An 18,713-nucleotide genomic window follows, 5' to 3' on the forward strand; every position below is an offset into this window, starting at 1 on the left:
TATCCAGAGGTTGCCTTTGGAAAATAGAGGTATGAGTGCTTCCAGCATTGCTGCAGAGGTTGAAGAGGTGGGGGGTTAGCCTGTCAGTGCTCAGACCGTATGCCACATACTGCATCAAATTTGTCTGCATGGCTGTCTTCCCAGAAGGAAGCCTCTTCTAAAGATGATGTACAAGAAAGACCACACACAGTTTGCTGAAGACAAGCAGACTAAGGACATGGATTACTGGAACCATATCATGTGGTCTGATGAGACCAAGATAAACCTATTTGGTTCAGATGGTGTCAAGCGTGTGTGGCGGCAACCAGGTGAGGAGTAAAAATACAAGTGTGTCTTGCCTACAGTCAAAAATGGTGGTGGGAGTGTCATGGTCTCGGGCTGTGCGAGTGCTGCCGGCACTGGGGAGCTACAGTTCATTGAGGGAACCATGAGTGCCAACATGTACTGTGACATACTGAAGCAGAGCATGATCCCCTCCCTTCGGAGACTGAGATGCAGGGCAGTATTCCCACATGATAACGACCCAAAACACACCTCCAAGAGGACCACTGCCTTGCTAAAGAAGCTGAGGGTGAAGGTGATGGACTGGCCAAGCATGTCTCCAGACCTAAACCCTATTGTGAATATGTTGGACATCCATAAATGGAAGGTGGAGGAGCGCAAGATCTCTAACCTCCACCAGCTTCGTGATGTCCTAGTGGAAGAGGACTCCAGTGGCAACCTGTGAAGCTCTGGTGAACTCCATGCCCAAGAGGGTTAAGGCAGTGCTGAAAATAATGGTGACCACGCAAAATATTGACACTTTGGGCCCAAATTGGACATTTCCACGTTGGGGTGTACTCACTTTTGTTGCCAGCAGTTTGGACATTATTGGCTGTGTGTTGAGTTATTTTGAGAGGACAGCAAATTTAAACTGTTATACAAGCTGTACACTCACTACTTTACATTGTAGCAAAGTATCATTTCTTCAGTCACATGAAAAGATATAATAAAATATTTACAATAATTGTGAGGAGTGTACTCACTTTTGTGAGATAATGTACATGCTCATGGCTTACCCCACACAGCTGAAGAATTGAGGAATGAGCTGAGGCAATAGTGTGCAGGAGTTTGTACATAACTGTTGTCCACATTCTATATGCAGAGAAGTAGAAGAATTTTTCAACAAATTCCGTCATATCAATCAATAATTATTACACTGCTGCACACGAGGCAGAACACCTATTACATAATAAACTCATGGAAGCATGGAAAATATTTAAAACTGCCAAACTGGTTCCTAGACTAGTGCTGAAGTTATATAAAATTATCCAGGTACCCATATGATCTAGCACAAACTCAGATTTTTAAATTGTATTCTGAAAACTGCACTGAAGAGTACAATTTTTTTTTCTTTGGCATTATTTTTAATTATAAACACTGCCAGAGGTGCTTACAGCAATAAACTTTTATGCAAATAAATTACAAAAAAAAAGAAAAAAAAAAAAAAAAAACACTGCTACAACAGCTTAACCTCCCCTAGCACAATTGAAAAGAAGCAATAATGTATGCAGAATACTGCCAATTACACGTATTAAGCCATTAAATACATTTATCAAATTATTATTGTGATAGTAGTAGTATGGTTTGATTGGTTACTACTGCAGCCATTTGTAATACAAGTCACATTCTGATTCCATTTATTTCCTGCTACAGCAACACATGCATTCCAGGCACAATACTAACAGAAAAACTGCTAGGAAGAGATGTGAGCCAATCAAATAAACCAAAAATTATGTTTTAGAGGCATGTTGTACACACCAAAATAATACAAAATTACCCTTATATATAGGAAGCAGGATTCATTTTTTCCAGTTTTGTAATAGCTTAGGGGTCTGCAGAATGAACTGGACAAGTCGTTTTTATTAACAATGAACTACAAAAAGGCTTGTGTAGAAACTTTACAGGTATATACAAACAAGTGTATAAGGAAAACTTTCCCTATGAAAATGTCTAAAAAACTGACTCCGCAGAACATGCATATAGCAATTTCCTATACTGTTCCAGCTTTATTTTTTAATTCACAGAAAAGCCTAGTTCTTAAAGTTCCTTCCTCCTTCTTACTTGCACAATAGTGGAGTGTTCTCCTGCAGGCATTTAAAGGAAGCTTTATAGCAGCTTATACAGACTGTCACTATAGCTTTCTCACAAAGATAATTGTTGCAGAAAAATTGTACGTTGCAGTGGTTAGGGCAGATGTCTATTTACTTATTGCAAGCAAAAAATACAGACAATTCTTGAAAAAAAAAAAAAAAATAAAATCAGGCAGAATTTTAGATCCGTTGTTCCGTGAGAATTACCTACCCGTGAGAAAAACCTACCCCTCGTCACTTCCGGTACTCGGCACTGTATGTAATGCAGCGGGTACATTAAAACAGCTGGGCTGCAATACAAATCATCTCCGCTCCTGTCACTGTCACTTCCCTGATCTCGGATAGTAAATATAAAAGCGGCAGCGGCTGTATGAAAAGATAAATCACGGAGCCGAAAGCCGCTTTTATATTTACTTGCCGAGAGCAGGGAAGTGACCGGGACAGGAGCGGAGATGATTCGTATTGCCGCACAGCTGTTTTATGTAAGCGCCGCGTCGGTAGGTTTTTCTCACGGTACACCGTGATCGTTTCATACTAGTGCGCTTGCGCACTAGTAAGCTCCTCTGTTCTTCCATCACGTATCCGGGGCTCTGAGCATGCGCAGTGCTGCGCTGCTCAGCTCTTTCTGGCCGGAAGTGACGAGGGGTAGGTAATTCTCACGGGGTAGGTAATTCTCACGGAACACCGTATGCAACTTAAATGCCCTTAGTGCCTAGTGTTTAGTATAAAAATTACCAACTGAGAGGGTTGGTGGTAAATTATACAAGCGTAAAAAAGTTAGCAAAAACAACAAGGTAAATGTGAAACCAAATACATTGCTTTAGTTAAGAGTCAAAATGGTGTGCATTGGACTGCATATTTACAAGGTATAACAGTTGATTTAAGGCTAGGTTCACACCATCGTGGCTCTGCGAGATGAAATTTGCGTGGATGCGTCAGCCCATTCATTTGAATAGACTGCTGTGCCACCAGAAATGCAGGAAAAAAACATTTCCAAAATGGTAGCCCACACAAGAACTGCAAGAACAGTGCGGTTCTCATTGTGTACGGTGTGCCATTATGATTACTGGCACACGCATGAATCTCCTGTGTCTCACTGTGCAGGTAGCCACGCAAACAGGCGTGGAGCCGCAGCGGGAACCACCCATACAACTGTGAACCTAGACTTCTACAGGATTAAAAAAAAAACACTTCAAAAAGTGTTCTAAAGCAGTAAGTGAGCTTGCCAGACATTAACTAAATTGTAAAAATGCATTTCAGATATAAGGTTTACTAATGATTGAATCTCTGTGCATTTGGTTTACTCGATTAGCTGTTGGTTAGATCTTTGAGCTGTATATTAGTTAATGGGAGGGTCTAGAAATATATCACTAAACAGTTAATAAAGTCACAAAGCATGATAATAAAATAATGCAAAGCAACTCATTTAACTAGATTTTCATTACAGATCTCACTTACATATGCAAACATTAGTGACATACTGTCTATATATATTTTCACTCCAGTGACAGATGCATTTCATTCCTCGGGGCAGGTTTCCGGAAAGTGACAACAGTGAACCATGACTACATAATGTGTGTTAAAATTGCTCTTTTAGTCTCCATAAAAAGCCTGTGTAACAGGGTGACAATGCAGGAGAACATTTGGAAAAATCTAAATTTTAGAATCCTATCTATTATGCTGCATGGTTTATGGCTTTTCATTTGGCATGATATTCAGATATAGTTACTATGTCTGACAAGATACAATATTTGGATATTTTAATACATGCCCTTTGTCAACAGACTATTATTTATTTGTTAAATCTATATCTGCAATAAATTTTTTTTTTTTAAAAAACACGAAAGGACAATGAAAGACTTTAAAAAATAGATTTCACAAAAATACACTATGAATGCACTGCAGGTAGTTTTGTTAATTTATTTTGACATTTTAAACTTTCCTCTTAAGCAGATTGTTTCTGCATGGAAAAAAGGTACACTTGTATATGCAGAACAACTTTAGGCTTGGAATAAAACTAAAGTGGATGCTCATTTTTGAACGTCAACCTTTGGACACTTGTCTCCTTTATGGACATTTTTTGCTAGGTTTACCAAGCAGATGATCTCACGCCACAATCAACATATAGATAGAGATGTGTCAGCACAGCTCAAAAGGTAACTGAAGCACTATATAGGCCTTTAGGATTTATAGGTGGCTGAATACATTTCCCCTTATTACAGATAATTACGGTCATCAAAAGGGTTAATTGGTGGCTGAGGAGTTACAGAGATGGAGCTCACCAACACATTATGAACCTCCTTATAGAATAAAGAGGAACCATTAGAACATTTTTTCCTGTTCTTGCTGGTAGAAAATTAAGGACTAAGATGGTTTACCATTAGAAAGGTAAAATGCAGACACAGTTTTGTGAATATCTAGCTCATGTAGGAAAAAAAGAAAAACCTCCACCAAATGAGGTTTTACCCAAAACATGGCTCAGTCAAAAGGGTAATTCCTTTTTAATTCATCTCTTGATCACAAGCATATTACTGTGTTAACACTAGATTAATGGACTAAACATTTATGAGTAATAGTAGTATATCATTCTTGTGTTAGGTTGGGCTATACAGCTTGGTTGCACAAAGTGGTTACCGGTATACACATTGCCACCTTCATGTTTGTCTTACATACAAAGTCTGAGTAGTTCTAACATGTTAATAGCTTACCAAAGCCATGCGCCCATGCAGCAAACAGCAGAGTTAACTGTAAAAACAGCACACAGTAACATCGAATGGGAGAATGAAATGTTAATAGGAAAAACAAAAAAGTGAAATAAAAAAACCAGAACAAAAAGAATGACAAAATGAGTGAACATAATTGCAAAAAAAAAAAAAAGGATCATCATATATAGGAGTGCAGTGCATATTGCCTCTTTCCTACGGTCATGCAAGTGACATTAATTGGTCGCATGGTTATGTTGTTAGCTTGGCATTAGTGTTAATTACAGATTAGAGTGATTTTCTGTACCATATATGTGACTATAGCACTTTGACAGGTGCATAGATAAAAGCATCATATTTCCCTTTTCCATGCAATATATGCTGGATAAAAGCGATGGGGCTTAGTATAGTTGACAATTATACACAGAAGATGTAAAGTCGTTCCTCTATGTGTCCATTAAAATTTCAGCGGTTAGTATTTACAGCCACTACAGTAGGCCATAGAAATGGATCATGTAGCATTAACAGTAGATTCGACCTTCAAAAAAAAGTTGTGTAACATCTTCCTTCACCATAGGAGGGGACCATTTCTACACTAACTCATAACTTTTGCTTAGCATGCTCCAAACACACACAATTTTGATTGAGAACAATTTTTTCTGCACACTCAAAAGGCTTTACTCTGCTGCCTGACACCCTTCTAATCAAAAAGTTTCCCACATACTAGAGATCAACCGATTATCGGCAACACCGATATATCAGGGGCCGATATGCACTTTCCCCTATATATATCGGAATCGGCCCCTGAGGTTACCGATATTGCCGATATTTAGGGAAAGTGCATGTACCGGAGTGATGCCTGCAGCTAGAGGCATCACCCCGGTACCGGTGTCCATAGCTGATGGTCGGCTGACTTGTAATGACAACTGATGCGGCTGAGAAGCCACACGGCTGTCATTGCCCCCCCTTCCACCGCCTTCCGCGGCTCGCCCGGGTCTCCCGTAACACCGCTGCCGAAGAGAAGACCCGGGTCTCCATGTAAAAAACCTGGAAGTGATGTCATGACATTACTTCCGGGTACTCAGCGCCGAATTAAAAAAAACTGACAGCATTCAAAACAGCCAAACTTGGCGTTTTGAATGCTTTTCAGTGCCGAGGAGGGGTTTGGGGTCTCAGACCCCCAGATCCCTCCACAAGAAGTATCTAAAAAATAAAAAATTATTTTTAATGTCCAAAAATAATCGGCCGTTAACGGCCGATACCGATATCCGATGACCAAAATATCGATATTAAAAAAACTGATATCGGTCGATCACTACCACATACCCTAAAAGATATGCTTTCATTTAAATGTCAAAAATACACGTTGATCCTGCCACTGAAATCCATGTTATGCCTCCTTATGCTTCCTGTGATGGGAAAACAACAACAATGCTGCACTACCAATTTAGAGCAACATTGTCACCCTCATGTAGGCTGTACCTGCTGGCACTATGATGGAACAAGAAAACGTAGCAGGTGGTATGGCTATTAGCATTTCCCTGAAAATTCACAAGCCTGTAGCCTATCAATCAGTACGTAGTTGGACACATCTAGCCATACCCCATACTTTCTGGATTGACAGCACTCCCCATGCTGAGAAAACCCTTCCACGGTAGGCTGCAGTTTTTGGTAGTCAATTAGCTTACAGCTTTTTTGTCAATGCTTAATTGAACAAGCTGAAGTTAGAAGCTGATTGGCTACCATGCACAGCTGCACCGTTTTTTGCACTTCCCAATTTTAGTAAATCAACCCCAATTTTTTTTTTTTTAGGTTATAAGGCTTGTGCATCACGCCGTGTGACCTGCTTTAAATCACACAGGAGTCTTTGCACACAATTTAGGAACATTATAGATCCCTTCATAACCTAGTGAAATCTCAATGCTTGGTTGTTGTGTTTTCACAGACACTTCACAGGAAAATCAGCCTTTCCACAAAGAAGACAGAGCATTCAACTAAATTTCAGTTTTGTATTGCATGCCTTCAAAAGTATGCCTTGCCCATTGGATTTTTAAATACATCACACATCTTTGCTGAAGCAGAACACTGAAACATACAGGTGCATCTCATAAAATGAGAATATCAAAAAGTTAATTTCAGTAATTCAATTCAAAAAGTAAAAAATTCATATTTTATATAGATGGGTTACACACAGAATGATACATTTCAAGCATTTATTTCTTTTTAAAATTTTGATTATTATAGCTTACAGCTAGTGAAAACCCAAACTTCAGTATCCCAAAAAATTTGATTATTACATAAGACCAATAAAAAGAAAAAAAAAAAAAGAAGATTTTTAATACAGAAATGTTGGCTTACTGAAATGTATGTCCATGTACAGTATAGTATCCACTCAATACTTGGTAGGGGCTCCTTTTGCACAAATTACTGCATCAATGCAACGTGTCATGGAGGCCCAGGTTGCTTTGATAGCGGCTTTCATCTCGTATGCATTGTTGGGACTGGGGTCCATGTGTCAAGTCCTGCTGAAAGATGAATTCAGCATCTTCATAAAGCTGGTCAACAGAGGGAAGAATTAAGTGCTCTAGAATTTCCTAGTAGAGGGCCGTGCTGACTTTAGACTTGATAAAAGCAGTGGACCAACACCATCAGATGACATGGCTCCCTAAATCATCATGAACTGAGGAACGTTTTGCATTTCATTTAGAAATCAAGGTCTCAGAGTATGGAGGAAGAGTGGAGAGGCAGAGAATCCAAGTTGCTTGAGGTACAGTGTGAAGTTTGCATGATCAGTGATGATTTGGGAAGCCATGTCATCTGCTGGTGTTGGGTGTTTTGTCAAGTCCAAAGTCAGTGCGGCCCTTTACTATTCTAATTCTAGAGCACTCCATGCTGCCCTCAGCTGACCAGCTTTATGGAGATGCAGATTTCATTTTCCAGCATGACTTGACACCTTGCTCACACTGCCAAAATTACCAATACCTGCTATTGATCATGGTATCACTGTGGTTGATTGGCCAGCAAACTCGCCTAACGTAAACCCCATAGAGAATCGGTGGGGTATTGCCAAGAGAAAGAGGAGACCACAGACCCAACAATGCAGATGAGCTGAAAGCTTCTATCAAAGCAACCTGGGCTTCCATAACACCTCAGCAGTGCCACAGACTGTCCAGCCCCATGCCACACCGCGTGGATGCAGTAATTCATGCAAAAGGAGCCCCGACTAAGTATTGAGTGCATACTATAGTGTACATGGACATACTTTTCAGTATGCCAACATTTCTATATTAAAAATGTTTTCCCCTGTTGGTCTTATGTAATATTCTAATTTTCTGAGATACTGAAATTTTGGATTTTTACCAGCTGTAAGCCATAGTCCTCATAATTGAAGAAAGAAATGCTTGAAATATTTTACTCTGTGTGTAACACATCTCTAAAAAATATACGAGTTTCACTTTTTGAATTGAATTACTGAAATAAATTAGGTTTTTGATGATTTAAATTTATGAGATGCACCTGTAGACAGCAATGTTTGGGCTCTGCATGCGACGTGTGAAAGCAATGCCTTAACTGTAAAAGTAGAAGTAGGGAGACCTTTATACGGTATTGTCAGGGAAACGTATACAAAAAGAGTTCTGCCTAAAAAATAAATGCCTTTTTCTGCAGGTAAAAGTTCCATACAAAAGAAATAGAAATATATCCTACTTATTAGTCTATGTTCATAAAGAACTGTCAGACTATGTACAGATATATACACCTTATATGAGCCATACATTAATAAATTAATTTCTGTACACATTGATCACCACTCTTAATAAATGTACTTACTTTTTCCTCTCCTTTTCTCTTTTTAGGGTCTGTGATCCTCCTGCTTGTTGTGCTTGGGACTGGAGTAATTCTGTTGCTGTCTTGCGTTTCTTGAATTCGTTGACTTCATCCTCCAGACTTTTCTTCTTATCCTCAAGCTTCTTCTTCTCGTCCTGGTGTAATTTCTTCAAGCGGTCAAACTTTTCATGAAGCTTTCAAAAATAAGAACAAAACCATCAACCATCAATGGACTACCTGATAAAGAACCTCTCCAGGGCAGAACGATTTAGAAGAAAAGATTTTTTTACTTTATGTATTCTTGCCCAACTATACTAGAAAATCTACAAACAGAATATCATTACTTATGAACGTTTCAAGAGAACTGGATGCTGTCCAGCTCAGCAAGACGTTATTGAAATTGTGCAATTATCACTTGAAAATTATTTATAGTTCCCCCTTTTAACTCCTTGGCGCAGAGTGCACGGAAATATGTGGCCTCTTGGAAACTGGGCCATGGCGCAGAGCAGCGACATATTTGCGTGCAATAGCACCGACAGAGCGGTGCCAAGAGTGCGTGCCTTGCTCGCTCCCAGCACAGTTACCGGTGGCTGACTAGAAGCTACCATTCAAGGCATGCGATCAGGAACTTTCGGATCGTGTGACCGCCCTGATAGCTGTCACAACTGTAAGCCCCCCCCAGGCATACTAAACCCAATAAAGGGCTGGCAGACACCAGCGCTAAGGGGTTTTGCCCTCTTGCCTATAAATCATATATATCCCCCTTCTTGTTTAGCACCATTTACTTTAAAGCTAAACTAAAGAATTTGAAGCTGCATTACAACTTGTTCTCTATGAAGGAGTTCTACAGTGATACATAATAGATTAACTACTAGCTGTTACATAATAAAGCAGCCATATCCATTAATAAATCTGTACAGCAGACCATTTCAATTGGTTTGAGCTGATCACAATCTCCCTCAGAGATTGTCTCTCTTTAACATTCTGCTAAAAAAAAACTGTGTATTACTACTGCTTAGACCTTGAAGAAGGGGACATAATCCGAAAGCTTGTTCTAAAAAATTATGTTAGTGAAAATAAAAAAAGTATCATGGATACAACTGTTTCTAGCTCAGTGTTTCTCAATCTTTTCAGTCAAGGCACCCTTTACAAATTATGGACAGACTCGAGTCACCTTGTAAAAATTATAGACCGTCTAGAGGCACCACATTCTAAAAATCTAAAAGCTTTTCCAATAGGTTTTACATATTGCAGCAACATTAACATGTCCAAGTAGGACACCCCATGTTAGAGGCGATTTATTCTTCCAAAGCAAATAGTTTTGCAAACTGGTTCTGACTAGTATGCCAATGTTTCTCTACTTCCTCAGTTTTTCTCCATCACTCAGCTAATGTGAACCCAACGCTGATGGAGAGGGGCAGGAGAGGGTCAATCAAGGATGCTATGCAGGTGTCTGGCATCCTCCTTATTAACTGATGATACCATTGGTCGTTAGGATGCCGGCAACTAGAAGGTTGTAATGTTGCACAATGAAAACCTGTGATTTAGTGTAACGAAAAAGGCAGGGTTCATCCACACGCCAGCTTGTATACAATTTTTGGGCAATTTTTAGGCATTTTGCCAAGGCACCCCTAAAGAAACCTCAAGGCACCCCTGGTTGAAAAAAGGCTGTTCTAGCTGATGAGTCAAAACCATAAGAAAAAACTGGTGAGGAGCTATAGTACACTTGACATTGTGAATAAATGTTAAAAACGGAAACTGTGAAACCCTTACCAGTCATTTCAAGCATAAAAAAGGTTAGCGTCCAGCATTAAATTTATAAAGCAACTCTTAAGAAAAAACCTATAGCTAAAGAAACACAGGTTACCATAGCCTACTTTTTCTTCTGACAATGTTAGTTGCCCGGGTTTCTTGCTGATCCAGTGGCTTCAATAATCTAACCCTAGAACAAGCATGCATATTAAGAGTCATCATGTCCATTTCTGCATTGTTTGAGACTAAAAAAAAAAAAAACTAGTCAGACAGACTAGCAACTAGCATTTTCAGAATGAGGTCAACAATGGCAGCAATCAAATTATTTTGAGAGGCGACTATAATCAAAATCAGAGGTGTTCTGAAAGATGCATGTGGCTCCCACACCACTGGTTGGGGATCATAGACACAAAATATCTGTAAGGGAATTAACATCTGAATAGAGAATCTTCAACTGCAATCTATGTAGAGTCAAAGCTGCTAGACAGATGAAAGTAGAGGTCTCACTTAAATCCCCAAACTCCAAAAAACATTTTCTTGAACGCATATCCAATGCCAAACTTTTTTTTTTTTTAACAGTTTATAGTAGAAGGACATCACAAATCCTGGTCAATTTCTGTTTGTGTTCTGTTGAGGAGGTTTAAATTGACTTCCAGTCCCAGAATCACAGCTGGAAACCCCTCTAGTTGAAGTGAAGGGAATCTACTGTAAAATTTTGGATTTCACATCACTTTCTGTTCTGGAAAGGGGTATTTATCTCATCTGTGGATACAGATAGCAATAAAAACCTGCCAGATGCTATAACCCTACACCAATCTATCCAAAGTTAAAAAAAAAAAAAAAAAATAATTAAAAAATATATATTTATATTTCAAGAAAAAAAAAAAAAAAAACACGTGGGCCTTATATATACACACACACTTAATATATAGTGAGGAAGGTTTAAGAATTCTTACCTCCTGTGCTGTTGAGCATCATGGAAAATCTCTCCCATTTGGAGCACTCAAACACTTATTTAGTACAGTGGGGAACGGTTAGGACCATTGTGATGTTTTTATTTTGCCTTCCTACCTCAGGGTCCTCCCCATCCCCTTATTTCTAGTCACATCAATAACATTGCTTTAGACCAATTGTAATGTGTAAAAAGAACTCAAGCCTTTTACATACTACAACTGTCTGTTCAGGGCAATGCCTTTAGCTTGATTATTCTTGCCAGGCATAACCGGATACCTGACCTCATTTAGAGCGAGTAATTAATGAAACATTCTTATATATATTTTTAAATACTGCTTCGGAGGTCTTTTTTTTTTTTTGCTTTATTATTAGGCCTAGTACACATTATTCTTTTTTTCAACCCAGAAAAAAAGAAAAAGAAAAAAAAAAAAAAAAAGACAGCTCTGGAGGAGCCACTGTACTAACTACCTGATGTCAGTACAGCGATCTCCCTTGATGTGCTATTGTGTTCTGACAGGGGGTGCCCCACCAGAACACTCCAGTCAGAGCTCTCAGCCATTGGCTGACAGTGCTGACTGGGAGCTGGTCGTCAGACCTTTTTCTGTCAAGCCCCATTGACAGAAACCAGTTGTTTCTATTGAACTGGCCAATGCCGTCTGACATTCAGCCCGTGTGTACTATGCTTTAGCCTCTTGTAACCCCATGCATAGCATGGCTCAGTTTGGGCAGTGAAGGGGGCAGCATTGTAATCCAGTTGAGCTCTACAGTCCTTGCAATCCTTCCAGTCCAACACAGAGCGCTTGCTGATAAGTAGAGTGATGACTTTACAAGTGTTCCACTGCTTCTTCACCACCCTGTAAACTTCAAATCCTGGGTTTTTATCCAGAGGATTAAAGCCATACATTTTCAGAATGATGTGGGGTTCCCCTTACCTCTTTTTCTGCTTCTTTTAATTCTGCTTCCTTCTCTTTTACCCTTTGAACAAACATCTGTCTCATTTCTTCCTCTTTCTTCTGCAAGTCACCCAGAAACTCATTTCGTTTTGCTTCATATGTCTCTTGTAGGCTAAATACAGAAAATACATTTATTTTTTATTCAATGATTTAAAAAAAAAGCTGGGTTAGGTCCAGGTATATTAGTCCTACCAAACAAAGCTCACATGGTAAAAAGGGGTTCAGATGGTATATACCCAATTACATCCCAATTTGCATAGTTGGTGCTTTCTGACACAATTATTTCATTTATAGATTGTACTCAGTACTTGAATACAAAAATGAAATACAAAGCCATAGGAAAGAACAGGACACCTTAGCAGGGACAATTCATTTATTTACATTTCTACCTGCATTGCCATCTATAACAAAAATCTAATTGTGTCCACCAATGAACTAAAAAGGGCAAGTACAAAATCTTTTCATCAACAGTTTACTAAAGAACACAGCAGGACTACTGGGGTGGTCCAGAAACAGTCCCAAGATGGGTGCCCGACATTAGGATGCAACGAAGACCCTACTAGGGAGAATGATTTTCTGCAAAAAATATCATTACCTGAATGGTTTACTGTCAGGGTCAGTATCTTTGAAGCCCATTTCTTCTAACTTGCACCGTCGGTACAACTCATAATGATGCGTGTGTGTCTGTTCCCGCAGATCTTCCATGTTCACCCGTATAAGCATTTCTCGTAACTTTACAAAGTCACAGTGTGATTCATTTTCAACTGGAAGAAAAGAGATACTGTAATAAGAAGTTTAAATGTACACACGAGTATGTATCTCAAATAGCACGCAATGTGTTACAACTTTATAGTGGTAATAAACCCAAAACTAAAAATTTTACATATTTCAGCTTACCAAAGCTTATGTGGTGGCTATTTTTTTTTTTTATGTCTTTTCCCTCGGTTTTAACCTGATGATCTGGCCAGTAACACTTACTGTATTAGGCTGCCTACATTCAACGAAGAGGCAACAGAGACATCTTTAGACAGCAGAACTTTCAGTCTAGGGGGAGGGTACTGTTCGATGTACTAGCAGATTTAGATACACTAACGAATTGAAACCAAACTCCAGCAAAAACTTTTTAAGCAGTTACAGGAACAGTTTTTTTTTCTCCTTATGGGGGAAACAGTTTTACATAAATAAAAGTGTTTTTTTAAGCACCTCTGTTAGCGATAAATGCTTTGTCTCGGCCATCTAAATTCTACATCTGCAGGATAGCTTGTTCTGTTGAACAATAGACTTACTGGCCTGATAACTAAACCAGATCACCAGGTGAAACTAAAAGTAAAAAAAAAAAAAAATAAAAAAAAAAATAAAAACAAAATGCGGCCATGACATCTAAGAATCAGTAGGCTGCAATAGAATAAAATGTTTACTTGTGGGTTTAATGTAAAACTATTTTATATTTTTTGGAACAGCACATTCATTTGAATACTTTCTTGGGCTTCCTCTTAGGTTACAACATTACCCACGAACCAACATTAGTTTGCAACAGGTTGCCAATTGTCTACAGTAGCAGGGTACTTATTCAGAGCCAAGCAATGTAAATATTTCAATGTGGAAATGGAGGATTCAGGCACAACCTGCAAAAAAAAGTCTACAGACTTGAACAGACAGTCAACCAAATACCTTGAACAGTGCCCCACGGGTATTGCCGGACCTTCATCATTTTGTTTCCAATTTTGGCTTCCTCTGTGCTTCCAACAACTGCAAATGGTAAGTGAGCCTGCAGAAACCAAAAAAAGTGTTAAACTGCAATAACAAAAAACAATGCAAATATGGATTAATAATAAGATTTTTTTTTATAATATATTATATATATATATATATACACACATATACACACACACACACAATTTTATTCATTTTTAAATATTTACATGCTTCCTGACAAGGTAAATGTAACAGTTTATCAAAGAAAACAGTCTAGAGAACACTTACATTCATTGTTCCATTAATTTCTGCCACAGTTTCATCATCCGTGGGAAACTGATAGATCTGCACACCATTACTGACCAACTCACTCGTGATTTTAATCTTAAATTTAGTTAGCTCACTTTTTGAAATGGAGTCTGACTTTGCGATGATAGGAATGATGTTAACCTGCAGAGAAAAGTAAAACACACCCCAGTTTAGGATCACGCATTTGCTGGCCTTTATCGCATACGTACAACCGTTCATGACACCATCAAGGAGCCTGGTAATGAGCTTGTTTGAATGGGATAAATGATCAATTTAAAAAAACAAACAATTGTGCTTGTTTCAAATGAAATTGTTCAACACTGCAAATTACAAATATAGTATGCGTAATTATCCGCAGTAAAATGATTTAGAAAAGCAGTGAATAAAATTGCAACTCCTAACCAGTGCTTACTATGAAATCTGAAGGATGCAACCAAGTTAAACGATAGACAGCTTTTGCAATGTGTATCCTCTGTGGTTCCCCAGGGCACCATCCTATGGGAAGACCAAAAAGGCTTAGATTTCTATCTCATAACAGAGACTAGGCACCAGGTACATCCTAAAAGCTTCTCTGATATTTATCTGGTGATTGGTAAATCTTATTGATAGGTGTTTTTTATTTATTTTTATATTTTTATTTTTCAAAGTGTATAATTATATGTACATATACTGTGTCCAAATCTGATTCCTGCTATACAATACAATACTACACGACGGATGCGCTTTGCTGCTCCTTTTTACAATGCAAGTGTATGAGCTGTCCAACACCTAAAGCAATGCACTTCCTGTGCTGATGATATTTTAGTTCAGAGGCGAGAGATTACACTGAACTCTCTCTAGTAGCCAATCTAAAAATCAATAAATAAAAAAGAAAAAAATAAATATTAAAAAGAGAGCATGTAAAAAACGTGAAGGTCACTTACAACATTTTTAAAAAACCCTCCCATAATTATTCAAAAAATGGATTTTTGTAAAATCTTACCGTAAAATCCTTTTCTCTTAGCTCATTGACAGACGTAGTCCTCGGTGATACAGCACCTTCGGGTTATGTTGCCTCCACAGGAGCAGGACTAGACAGGAAATTAAAAAGCTCTGGCCACACCCTAGGGGCAGTCCCAGAGGGTATATCCTCTCTCTCTCTGCCTCAGCAAATCAGTTATGTCAAAAAGCAGTCTTTAGAGATTTTAACCCAACCCAACTCCAAAACAGAGGGGCGGGGACTACGTCTGTCAATGAGCTAAGAGAAAAGGATTTTACGGTAAGATTTTACAAAAATCCATTTTTCTCTATCGCTCATTGACAGACGTAGTCCTCGGTGATACAGCACCTTCGGGACGTCCCAGAGCAGTATCACAAATGAGGGGTGGGAAAATGGAAATCAAATCCCAATCTAGAAGGCCCAACCGGTGCCAACTAGAAGTTTACAATGCTCATCCTTAATGATGAGACTCAACAAAAAAGAAATTTTTCAAACAGAAAAAAACTCTCGAGGTAGACCACCGGTCTCCTCAAATTGCGGCCTGCAAAACCTTGCGGCCAAATGAGGCATCCGCCGATGCCGTTACATCAATTTTATAGAATTTTGTAAAGGTATGTACCGACGACCAGGTGGCCGCCTTACATACCTGGACCACTGACGCCTGATGGTGAAAGGCCCAGGAAGTACTGAGCGCTCGAGTGGAGTGCGCCCTAACAGGGAACGGAGGACTCTGACCCTTAATAGAATAAGCCTGTACCACCGTCTGTCTAATCCATTTGGCAATGGTCGCGGCAGATGCAGGCAAACCCTTTCTGGGGCCATCCGTGATCACAAAAAAGTGAATCCGTCTTACGGAATGATTCCGTAGCTTTCAGGTATACTCTGATTGCCCGAACCACATCCAAGGAATGCAAAGCATGTTCCCGATGATGCTTGGGCTGAGGACACAAGGAAGGTAGTACAATATCTTCATTCAGATGAAAATCTGAAACCACCTTAGGAAGAAAGGATGGCTTAGGATGAAGTACTACCTTATCCCTATGAATCACTAGGTATGGGGACTGGCATGATAATGCAGCCAGTTCTGACACCCTGCGAGCAGAAGTGATAGCCACCAAGAAGGCCACCTTCTGGGATAAAGTAAACAAGGGAATCTCCCTGATGTTTTCAAAGGGAGGTTTCTGTGGAACCGACAAAACTAAATTAAGATCCCAGGGCGGTAAGGGCGCGCGGACTGGTGGAGCCAGGTGCCGCACCCCCTGGATGAAATTCCGCACCAAGGACTTGGTAGCTAAAGGTTTCTGAAAGAAGATTGCTAATGCTGAAACTTGACCCTTGATGGTGCTCAAGGCTAGCTTCTGCTCAACCCCTTGTTGCAAAAAAGCCAATATTCGAGTCACCGAATAGGTACGTGGAGGAAATCCTAAAGATTCGCACCACGCAATATAAGTCTTCCATGTGTGATAATAGACCTTGCTGGAAGTCGCTTTCCTTGCTTTATTAAGGGTAGGAATGACTGAAGCTGACAAACCTCTGTCCTTCAGTACTTGGGTCTCAATGGCCAGGCCATTAAAACCAGCGACTGTAAAGCACGATGGTAAATTGGTCCTTGAGACCACAGACACTCCCTGAGACGAAGTTCCCACGGAAGGTCTGCGACTAGCCTGTCCAAGTCGGCCAGGCCGGCTTGACGAGGCCAGCCTAGAATTTCTAGGACCACTGGTGCTGACTGGATCTGAACCAGGCGTCCCTAGAGCTATCTGGCCCCGACCATCCGAGAAAGTCTGGTCGTTTTCTGTTCCCACACATTTATCAGATACCTGATTGCTATCAGGAAGGGTGATCTTTTCTGGTTGAACCTCAGGGACCGAAGTCACCCGGCTAGAGGCTTCTTGGCCTGTCTGGTCAACCAGATCCGATTCCTGTGGGGAATTGAGACTAATCTTAGGAAAAGGTAAAGGAAAAGATCTATTCAGGGAACGGTGACTACCGCTCCCTGTAGTACTTAAATGTTGGAAGGGAAGAATCGCACCGGTAGTAGTAGTTGATGCTCGATCTAATGTCCTGAATACCGGTGAAAACGTCCCCCCACCCTCAAACCGGGTGGGGGCGCACCTTCAGGCTGTGTACTCCTTTGCTTCGGGTTTGGCTGAGTTGGTCCTCTGTTTGTCCGACCAGCCTTTCTTGAACCCTCCTGGAGGAGTCTTGCCTTTCCCGCTTGTTCCAGCCGGGCGTGCGAACCCTTTATGGGCGGTAAAGAAAGGTCCTCGCTTGTTGCGAGGTCCCTTAGCTTTAGCAGCCTGTGGCAAAAAAGTGCTCTTGCCCCCAGTGGCATCCTTAATGATTTCATCTAGGGTGGCCCCAAATAGACGATTCCCCTGAAAGGGGAGATTCGTGAAGGTCTTTTTGGAACCTAGGTCAGCTGACCAGCATTTTAACCACAGCACACGTCTGAGGATTACCGCTGACATAGATGCATGCCCTAATAGGGGAGTAGTGTCCAAGGCTGCGTCACAGATAAACTGTAGCCCTTGTATAATCTGTACCATCAAATCAGATGTTTCCTGGGGAATATCTTTTCCCCTAAGGTCTTGGCGTACCAATCTCGCCCATTCCGTAAGTGTCTGGGAAACTAGACCAATAACAATTACTGGTCTAAATGCAGACCCTATCAGAGAGAAGATGGTGCGGGACTCTGCTTCCATCTTTCGATCCACCGGATCCTTAAAGGACGAAGTGTCTTCCACTGGGATAACCGTGGCTTTATTCAGCCATGAAATAGGTGGATCCACCACTGGTGGTACCGTCCATTTCTTAATGATGGATTCCTCAAACGGATAGCGTCTAGCAATATGCTTGGAAATAGTAAAGGTACGTTTAGAATGCTCCCATTCTCCTTTAATCTTGTTACCAAAACACTTGGGTACAGGAAAAACCTTCACCGTTTTGATGGGCTTGTTAGTACCAAAAGGAATCTCTGTATCAGTTGCTTCTGCCGGTAAAACCTCAAGTTTTAAGGTTTCCTGCACTGCCACAACTAGTGCGTCCACCAATGCTTCTTCCTGAATTATAGCGGGAGAAGAAACGTCCTCCTCACTGTCTGAGGGAGCTTTACCTGAGGTAACAGCCCTTGCAGAGGGACCTGCAACTGCAGTGACCATCTCTGAATCTGAGTCAGAGGTGTCAGATAATATAGGGGTAGGCGGGGGTCGCTTCCTTGACCCTCGTCCCTGACAGGCCGCCTCCACCCGAGCCACCATAGACTCCAAAATTGCTGTAAATGCCTCTACACTCTGTGCACCGGCGGGTCCCGTGGCCCCCTCGAGGGAAACAGGTGGGGGAATTTGTGTGGCAGGGTCCATGATTATTCCAGTAACTTCCCGGATAATATATTTCAAAAATAAAAAACTTT

General features: G+C 40.4%; 1 protein-coding gene across 4 annotated transcripts in view; it reads right to left on the reverse strand.

The window, feature by feature from the left end:
* The window catches only part of SEPTIN6 (septin 6), a 93,455-nt gene that overhangs the window by 21,955 nt on the left and 52,787 nt on the right, over positions 1–18,713 (reverse strand). For 3 of the 4 annotated variants that reach the window (XM_082263511.1, XM_082263509.1, XM_082263510.1), the window contains exons 5-9: positions 14,302–14,463; positions 13,990–14,086; positions 12,914–13,082; positions 12,298–12,430; positions 8,663–8,853 (exon numbers count right to left, since the gene is read on the reverse strand). In XM_082263511.1, the coding sequence (XP_082119637.1) occupies positions 8,663–8,853; positions 12,298–12,430; positions 12,914–13,082; positions 13,990–14,086; positions 14,302–14,463 (752 nt within the window). Of the gene's footprint in view, positions 1–4,840; positions 4,878–8,662; positions 8,854–12,297; positions 12,431–12,913; positions 13,083–13,989; positions 14,087–14,301; positions 14,464–18,713 lie in introns of all 4 variants that reach the window. The other variant, XM_082263512.1, reaches the window with a different exon arrangement.

This window comes from Pelophylax lessonae (genome assembly GCF_965119305.1).
Source record: "Pelophylax lessonae genome assembly, chromosome: 7".
In the NCBI taxonomy this organism is placed as follows: Eukaryota; Metazoa; Chordata; class Amphibia; order Anura; family Ranidae; genus Pelophylax; species Pelophylax lessonae.